The 9,802-nt window shown below is 40.3% G+C and overlaps 1 protein-coding gene across 1 annotated transcript in view; it reads left to right on the top strand.

The window, feature by feature from the left end:
* DUPD1 (dual specificity phosphatase and pro isomerase domain containing 1) overlaps window positions 1–9,082 on the top strand; it is a 24,585-nt gene extending 15,503 nt beyond the window's left edge. The window contains exons 3-4 of the mRNA XM_009701700.1: window positions 3,485–3,705; window positions 8,785–9,082. Coding sequence (XP_009700002.1) covers window positions 3,485–3,705; window positions 8,785–9,032 — 469 coding nt within the window. The 3' untranslated portion in view covers window positions 9,033–9,082. The remainder of the gene's footprint in view (window positions 1–3,484; window positions 3,706–8,784) is intronic.
* The last annotated feature ends 720 nt before the right edge of the window (window positions 9,083–9,802 follow it).

The following is a 9,802-nucleotide window of genomic DNA, read 5'->3' as shown; positions in this document are numbered from 1 at the left end:
AAAGAGTGTAAGTGCTTCCTAATCTCCATATCAAGTTTGAAACCAAGCACTCTTGCTCTTGAAAAAACGTAAGTGCCACTTCAGCTTTCTTCAAAAGATGCAGATTCTAAAGCCCAAGGCAGGTACCTCTTGCAGTCCAGTGAACCCTATTTTGTATTGCACAAGAACTGTTTCCTCAGACCTCTTACACAACACTATGTATGAGAAACCTTAGGAAAAGCTTTCCATAGATAATACTGTCCAGGCTATCTACTGGAAGAAAGGTACCTGACTATAGATTACATGGAATAGCTCAGCCTGCAGATGCACAAAACACATACCCACAGGACCTACACTGACCCTGCTCTACTTTTACAGGGCAAATGTTTCAGGTCTTGGTTCAACTAACAGGTTGTACAACACCTAAACACAGCACAGTTTGAACAGCTATTGCAGTGAAAGTGTGGAGATTTGAGTGCTCAACACTTAGTATTCATTTTTTGGAAGTTTTCTAGATTAGCAATGTCAATAGAAAGAAGAAAATGTGCATCCATATTATAAAGAAAAAGATTATATTGGGCAAGGTTACATTCAGTCCAAAAGGATACTGCTGAATTAGTTTGCATATCAAGCACAATTAAAAAGCAGATGACATTTTAAGATCAGCCTATCACAAGCATTGAGCAAAACAGAGTATAAATTTTTCACTGCCAAAACCAGTGGAGTAGATAACCCCTAGGTATTTCCTTGGTACATTTATAATTTACTTAAAGAAAAAAAAATAAAATATTTCACAGGTTATTTAGTTACATCTGAGCATTTATGGTGGGCTTTTTGCAACAGCATTCAAGGTTGATCCATTGCTGCTTCCGATTCCATTTCCAGTGCAAGCCATGGGAAACAGAGCGATCTAACAGAGTAACAATGTGCATATTCCCAAACTCCAACAGATCAAGGGCAAAACAATGGGTAATGCAAACTGTGATGCAAAATGAACGCCTAACTGCCTTGCCTTTGATTGATTAAATTAAAAGGAGGAAGATTAATTCCACCTCAGGCCCTAAATTCACAGTATGCAGCTACAGGCAAGACTAGGAGGTGGAGGGGGAAGTTCCCAGGAGCTTGGCCAGACTGAACTGACAGCTTAGGTGGTTAGTGAAAGAAGGTATCCCTTCTTTCTGAATACCTATTGAAGCACTGGGCCAATGAACACTTAAAAATGAGATTCCAAGACATAGAACAAGATTGTAAGTGCGGCTGTCAAACACATGCATTAGTTGCACCCACAGCGTCAAAAGGCAATCTCCTGAGAACCTAAACAAGGAAACAGGAAAACTGGATTTCAGATGAACCCAAGTGTCAAATGTTAAAGATTGCCATGCGACCTTCATCATTTAATTCAAGTGCTATTAGCCTGAGCAGTGCTTGCAAAAGCCAAAGTCTGGTAGTCTACAGTCCATCAACAACTTTGTTTTTCCACTGACCCTAAATACACTGCGGTCTTATTCAGCATCTAAGTCTCCACTTGCAGGGGTTCTAGTTGAACACAGATCTCTGACCTGAAACCACCAGTCCTTTCATGGTTTGTTGGATACATGCTTTGGGCCAAATCTGGTGAATAGAAAACTTATTTTTCTCTATCCCAGCATCAGGGAGGCAAAACAAAACAAGACTTAATTTGAAAGCAGAATCTGTAGGTCACCTCAACCACATCAAAACCAAGAGAAGTAGTTATTCACTGCACCTTTACTGCTTGGTTGGGACATTTAATCTGTTTTAAGTGCTGGCCATCCTTATAGTCCAGAACTGAAGTGCCTTTGCTGGCAAAGTGTATAGACCATATGCACCTGAAGAGAATCCTAATGCGCAAATCAAAAAGGAGGGAGAGAAAAGAAAAAAGTCTTTCTAGGTCAATCACTGCAACAAGAATACCAAGGGAAGGAGTGAGCATTATTTAACCTGAGGTGAAGGTGCCACGTCACAGCACTAGCAGCAAGATGCTGCTGCATCTCTGTCCTTCAGAGTCTACTGAGCTTAGGCAGGCATCACCACACTAACTGGAGTTTTTATTTACTTTTTAAATCATCACATAGGGGACTTACGACATTATTTCATGGCAAAATACCAGTAAGGTCAAGACATTATCATACCTGTCCATAAGCTCATGAGCTTAATTTAAATAACAGCGAGCACAGGCACGACCTTCAGTATTCGTATCCCAGTTAAATGCTCTAATCACTAGGTTCTTGACTGCTCAAAGGGGGATTTTGACTTTGACAAAGGCTGGGAGTCAACTTCAAGCTATTCTGAGTTGTCACCACTAGAATTATGAAACACAACAGGTAGCCCACCACAAAGTCCTGTGTGACAGCAGCTGCATTTCCACACTGAAACATTCATGAAACATTCACAGAGAAGTACTTTTGGTTGGAAAAAGCTGTTTCACATCATGCACTAATTCACTTATGGCAGCAGTAGGTATGTGAAAATATATTAACAGAATAAAGCCTATGCAATTTTTTGTAAAAAGTTCAGTAGTCTTCCTAGGCACTAATGAAACTTGACAGCTTTTCCAGAACAAAACTTTCCAAAACTTCAAAGCTTTCTGTAATGGAATAAAAAAGTTTTTACGTGTCTGTCCATAAACTCCCCACTTTTTGAGGAATTTCAGGCTGCTGGCAAGCACTCAGAGTGGGTATTGGGCACACAAAAATCTACAATTTCCTCTCCTATCTGAATTCCCTTGTCCAAAGGAAGAGAGAACAAGAATAAATTAGAATATTTGACTAAGTGTATGACTTTCAGTTTTCACTGAAGGCTAATATCCAATTTCCATATCTAGTTCTTTTTGCTTTAGACCTCTGGTTTAACCAAACATGACAGTAAAAGAAAACCTTACAGGGAGTTGTGACCACAGAAGGGTGATCTTTTAAAGTTATTTCTATTTTTTAAAATAGAAATAAAATAAAAATTTCTATTTTTTAAAATAGAAATGGAGAAAAAAACCTCAGTAACTTCTTTTAGGGATGAAGAGCTTCTTTTTGAATCCCAGATGATCCTTCTACTCACATATCACTGACTCTTTTATTAGTTCTGCAGTATCAATTGATGGGACAGAAGGGGAAAGCAGCATTCATAGGTCCTATTTCAAGTTCTGCCACTGATTTTCTTTTACGACTTTAATTCATTCTATTTCTTTCTGTATCTCAAGTTTCTTCTTGTACAAGATGGATAGAAGCCAGTATTGCCTACATTACAAAGGCACCAGGAAAATAAATTCATTTTTAAGGTGCTCTAAGGACCTGGGAGAGAGAGTTATGAACTTCAGAAGGATCATTCACACTGAATGACAGTATCAAAGATCTTTACAATGGTAAATGATGCATTTTTGAAGCATTATCAGTTTCATTAACATTTAGAACATACCAATTGGAGTTTATTTTTTTTTTTCTGGATTGCTTGGCAAGAAGCTTCTTCACTTACATGACAGTTCTTGTTTTAACAGAAAAACTGCATTAGATCGCTACAGCCTTGAGAAGGAAGGCTTCACTCACATCCTCAACGCGGCCCATGGTCAGCGGAACGTGGACACAGGACCAGAATATTATCATGACATGACTGTAGAGTACCATGGAGTAGAAGCAGATGATCTCCCCACTTTCAATCTCAGCCAGTTCTTTTATTCAGCTTCTAAATTCATTGATAATGCGCTTCAGGATGAAAGAAGTAAGGAGGGTGCTGAAAATGGTTGAAAACAGTACAGTATTTACTCCATCTGATTATAAGCATAGTTCCATGGCATTCATCCTTGTGGGAACAAAACAAGTCCAATACAGCTTAACAGAGAACACAAAACTAGTAGCAGGGAACTAGTTAAGAGAAGGTAGTGATGTAACTAGGACCTTTCTTGCTGCAGATGATCTCACCAGCCCAAGAGCCCCCTACCAAGCACTTTATCAAAGTCCACATTACAGCTTGCATTAAGGTCTCCTGTCTGACAGAGGTTTTTTGTTGTTGTTTTGATTCCTTCCTAAACAGAGAGACAATTGGACATGCATAGGTTCCATGAATTAGCTGTCTTTTCCTCAAATTAGTCCCTATTAAGAAAGGCTTAATGAATAATGGTTGCATAGTGGTGGGAGTGGAACACGAGTGCTCTGCAGAGATTCCAGGCTGTCACTCCACAGCTTCATGCTCTGCAGCATCAGATTCACTCCACTAATATAAAAACCACCTTCTCACCTGGCCATCAGATCTACCCCAAGCTATAACATTTATCTCTCTGCCGTCTTCCAAGCAGCATGGGAGTGAAACAACTCTGACAGCGGAGATCTAGAAACATTTCATTAAAGCCTTCGTAATTTCTCAGCTTGATTACTACAATTCATTATTTGCTAATCTCCAGCAGTGTTCTATCAGAAAGCTTTACACTGATGTGAAGTGCTATAGCCTAGGCCTCACACTGGCTTCCAATGTTACTCCTACTCCTTCCCCTCCCCATGCTTTTTTTTTTTTTTTTAAAATCTCTACAGGGTATTTTACCAGAAGTCAGCTGAGAAACTTAAGACTTTCCTGGTGACCTACAAAGACCTTAATATCAGAGGGTCACATATTAAGTTTCTAGCCGTGTGTCAGCTTCTCTTCTTGGCCATTTAGCTCAGCTGTAGGCAGCTACTACCTGGCTTGCCCCCAGTAGCCAGCCAGGTCTTTACAGTTTTACCCATTCTGCAAGTACAGTCTACGGCAACAGTTCCTTCCCTTGTTCAGGACAAAGTCCTGAAAACAGTTCAGTTTTAAAAATCAAAGTCCTAATAGCAGGAGAAAGTGCTTCAGGAGCTTACTTGCTTGTGAAGAAAGGTGCCTGGCATTTCAAAAAAGTATGTCTGAAGCACTGCCTTTGGGAAGGAGTGGATAACTAACACACACCTGGGTCTAGCCATGGCTGGAGGCCAGAGGTCAGTATCAAACGAGTAGCTGAAATAAGAAATGCAGACTTCCTCACTCCCACCACCCTCCTGTTCCTGTAAGACTTTTGCCTACTGCACTGAGGTAAAGAAACAAGCACAAGGGGAGCAGAAAAGGCTAGAAAAACCCCCTTGCATCCCAGTAAATATTAGGGCAGGGAAGGATGGGGAGGCAGTATTAACCTTTTTGTTTCAAAACCACATCAAAGTCCAGGAAGTTCTGAGACACTATCAAGCACCAGTCCAGCACTGAAAACACAAGACCAAATCAAAGAGTGACTGGATGAACTTCTACAAAACAACAACAACAAAAAAATCGGCAATTAAGTAGATGCTACCAACTACAATCATTTCTGTAGCTGTGCACTGCCTGCCACGTTCACATGGTTTTTAAGCAAGATAGCTAGGATCTTTTCTGATGGAGACCAATAAAATGACGGATTACTGTAATACTCATGAAGAAAAAGAGCAAGCTTTTAACTCTCATGAGGGAAAAGTACACTAAATGTACATCTCCTATCCTGGCCAAAGATATGCACAAAGGCATATATGCGTGGCCCACAAAGACACTGAAGTTGAACGCATGACAATAGCTTTCCAATACACATTTATATAACAGAATGACTCTAGAAGCTAGACTAAAGAGCAGACTGATGTCTCTTATACTTACAGGAGAAAAGACTAGAGGCAAGTAACTAGTGCTCTCCTCCAACAACATAAATGCATTATTTGTGAATGCGTATCTAGTGTAGAAAGGTGCTCTGTATTTCAAGTGCCTAATGAAAGGACTATTTGCGTGTACCTTCCTGACTGACAGATAGCATCCAGATTCCTAAACAGGATTTTATAGTAAGTAACCAAGTATCTAACTCCAGTGGTAATAACACCCGACTTCAGTAAGTGGTGCTAAATATTTCTCATCAGTAACACACTTACACTCATTTGCTACTTTGCATTAGAACTAGCAAATGCAAAGAGATGGAAAAAGGGAAAAAGTAGAAAAGTTTTTACTTTTGTGACGAGAATGTATGTATTAATGAATTTACTTCGGCTGTATCGCGTTGTTTGGAGTGTGACCTTCAGCCAGCCAAGTAAACAAATTCATTGACTAGATGTCATCATAGAACACTTTTTGCTTGGAAGATGTTCAATAGTCAATGTTGTTGAAACAAGTTGTCATGAAAATGAAGAAGCCTCTCTCCTTCTGCAACAGGCCAGAAAGTCTGGCAATTTGGATGCTCTCAAAACACAGTCCTAATGTGCTAATTCTGACTTAACCTTCAAAATCTTTGTGATGATGAAGAAATTCCCTGATCAGAGCAGTATTTGCATTCTTTAAGCATGGGCAGATGGACTTGAAGAACAGTGAAAGTAACTCAGTTGTAAGAGTAAGTTCTAGAGGCAAACTCGAACTGTTCATAATGATGCATGCTATCATTCAGTTGTGCATAAAGATTTACCAAAACATACAATTCAGACTATAGGACAGCTTAAAATTTCTATCAGTGAGTCTTGATTAACCTAAAAGGAAGACATTATTTTAAGAGGTTTTAAAGTTCCCTACTATGCTACAGATTTAAGTACTCATTCCCTTGGTGTCTTAGTTCCTCAGAACCTAAAGTAGAACTGAATAGCATTTTCTTTTCATGTGAAGATGTCATGGGAAAAAATACACTAAAGACAGAGACTAAAAAAAGCAATGTGAGAATAATCATACGAGACAGATACAAAGACCCAAGGCATTTGACCAAAGACACCTCAACATTCATCATTCCTCTGACTCTGGAAAGGGAGTGCTGCATCCAGACAGATTTTCAAGAAACACAAGCCCAAGTCAAGTGACCAAAATAGTTCAGGGATCTGTCATCACTCAGCAGACCTCTGGCTCTGTGCATTGACATTTTATATTCAGCCATACCTTGAAGGGTATAAGTGGTCAGAATCAAAGACTGAAAAGAGTGGACTCCCTCTTGGGGAAAGAGGGTTCAGATTGGTCCTTACATCAGAACTGAAGAGACTACAAAATAGTAGAGAAGGGACAGGGGTTTGCAGAACAGTACCATCGTTTCGCTTTAACAGGCAGTCTGATCTTGACTACTGACACACAGGAGGAGACAGACCTCATTTTCCTGCAACCAGAGGGCATTTCAGAAAATTGCACAGCCATTTTTTGCCTTTGTTAACACAATGTAAAACTGTACATTTTCTCCCAGATCCCATGCATTTGCCAACAACACAAAACAAAGCCTTCCTTGTCCTATCATGTATTTTATCACCTCAACAGCAACCCATTTACAGGGTGAGAAGGTCTAAAGAGAAGCATGAAGGCTGAACAAATGAGAGTTTTCATCCATTTCAAATATTTGCAGTAATAATAGAAGTGATTGTCATTTTCTAGAAGAGGAAGAGGTGCTTTTAGTTATCAGAGAAACTGGAATATTGCCAAGATGCCTCTAAGACTGTCTCCTGGGATTAGGATGCAGACTGTAACCATTAATCCTCTAGTGTTGGCAGTTCTTGATGCATCCATTACACAGCAATGCCCCTTGTGCCAAGACATCCTCTTGTGCCTGGAAGCAAAGGAGTTAACCGGCAGGAGTCATGGCTTTGCACCCAACACTTCTCACTAGGCATAGCTGACAGAGATAAACTGACAATTTTTTTTTTTTTCCCTGTGGCAATTCAGCTTAGCAGGGTGTTAGAGTGCTCCAAATCTACTTCCTTCAGCAGTTCAACCCTTTGTGAGGCCCCCTCAAAGGCTTTGAATCATTTTTGGAAATCTTCTGAAGTGTTTTGAAACCTGTCAATCAGACCTGAACCCACTTACTGTTCTCTTCCTCCATCCCCCCAGACACAGCAAATGGGGAAGGTTCAACTTTGGTTTACATCCCTGGTAGTACCTGAAGCCAAGGACTTTCTGCCTCTCGAACTCCAAAGTTAAACTAAGCAATGTCAGAAAGCTAAATCTCAAGGCACATTTATTCAGAGACGAAAACTATTAGCAGAGAGTCTGCATTCACAGTATATGAGACAGGCCATTACTCCAAGGAGAAGATCATATAAAACACTGGGAGAGGTAGTGGCGAAATGTTACTTTAATTCAACACAACAGGGTAAGAGTGACTAGCCAGAGATTCCTAGAGTTTTCCTGCAGTTTAAGACACAGTTTCTTTCTATCCCCCTGGTTATATGCTTAAATTCTATGGCCCTTCTTAGCCTCCGCCCTCAAAAATACCACTGAGCCTTAAAAAAATCTTGTTAGTTATATTTTACAAATGATGTATTTAGGCATAAAGTCATGCAATCTAGATCTTAAGGACATTATTGTGAGAACAACAAAAAATAACCAAATTTGGTTAGCTTTTCTATCTAGCTGGTAGACCTGAGAAAGGCACCTCCATGCATTCTGTTTATCCTCATGGAAGAATGGTTTAATAGCATACCAAACCCTCCCACACTCTTGTGCTTTGGTCATTACGCCCAAAACCAGAATTATACATACGCTGCTTGTGAGGCATGCAAGATTAGGCTGCAGCAGGGCTTGCTGTAACTTAATGCAAGGCTGCAGCCCCCATGCCTTCTCTGCAACCTTTGTTCACAAATAAATTCAAAGTTACCTGGTTTAGGATTAAATGGGTAATGTCCAATGTAGATGGTGTTCAACTACTACAGTAGGATTTACAGCCTCAAGTTTCCCCACCTGTAAAAAGACGGGCCTTTAAAAAATGCTGGAGAGGGTATTCAAACCACCAAACAGAGCAGGGGCACTACAGAAACCTTCACTGTCAAAAAAAGAAGTTACTCAGTGTCATCTCTGCATCATCTCTCTTTCTTTCCACAGACAAGGTTCTGGTTCATTGTGCTATGGGTCGCAGCCGGTCAGCTACACTGGTCTTGGCTTACCTGATGATTTACAAGAACATGACAATAGTAGATGCCATTGAGCAAGTATCAAGACACCGATGCATCCTGCCAAACCGGGGCTTCTTGAAGCAGCTCAGAGAACTGGACATCGCATTGGCACTGCAGAGGAGGAACACCAAAAGCAGCCTACCATCTGATGACGGCAAGAACAGCACCACAATCTAGCATTGCTCCTGGCAGGGTTGCGGTACTGGAAAAGAACCTCCATAAAAGGAGGGGAGGGGAAGGTGTCATTAATTACACAGTCACAAGGATCATTTGTTATTTGCAAGGAAAACCAAAGTCATTTCAAATGCTGTCAAGATGAGAAAGAAGGGAAGTCAGATCTAAAACCCATATTCTTAGAATGTTCCAGTCTCAGAATTCTTTGTTAGATCAACAACTAAATTTCTACTCTGTAATAAAGCTTTTACAACACAAAAGCAGTCACAACTTAAAGAAAACCCTCTTCTAGCCAAGTATCCCCAAAGTCCTGATCCTAACCCGAGCATATGGCCTTTAAAAGAGCGGCGCTAGGCATTGCTGAAGAAATTTTGCAAAAAAAACACTGGGATGGCAGCAGCAGCACAGATGAATTGTTTAGTCCCAGAGTCCTGAAGGATTTTGCATGAGTTTGCCTTTTTGTGCTGTTCCCTGGCATCTCCACTACTTCTTTCACAGTAATAATCAAGGGCAGCACAGCATTGCAGAGAGCCTCCAGATGAGGATCAACTACCCAGTCTCCACAATGGACTGTGCAGCAGATCATGTAAACTAGAAACAAAGCAAGACCCTTGAGAAAGTCAGATGCATAAGCAGCTATAATGGACAACAATTCAAGGAGATACATACACATGACATTTTAGCCATTTCAGTTTTGTTTTTCCTAAATGCTTCAACTGCCTAAATTTTAAAAGGTCCTATATATACAGCATCCAAGTCAATTTACTGGTCCA

The sequence above is a fragment of the Cariama cristata genome, unplaced genomic scaffold (genome assembly GCF_000690535.1).
Source record: "Cariama cristata isolate BGI_N322 unplaced genomic scaffold, ASM69053v1 scaffold20096, whole genome shotgun sequence".
Classification (NCBI taxonomy): domain Eukaryota; kingdom Metazoa; phylum Chordata; class Aves; order Cariamiformes; family Cariamidae; genus Cariama; species Cariama cristata.
Note: the sequence above shows the minus strand (reverse complement) of the source record. Positions and strands in the feature narration are given on the sequence as shown.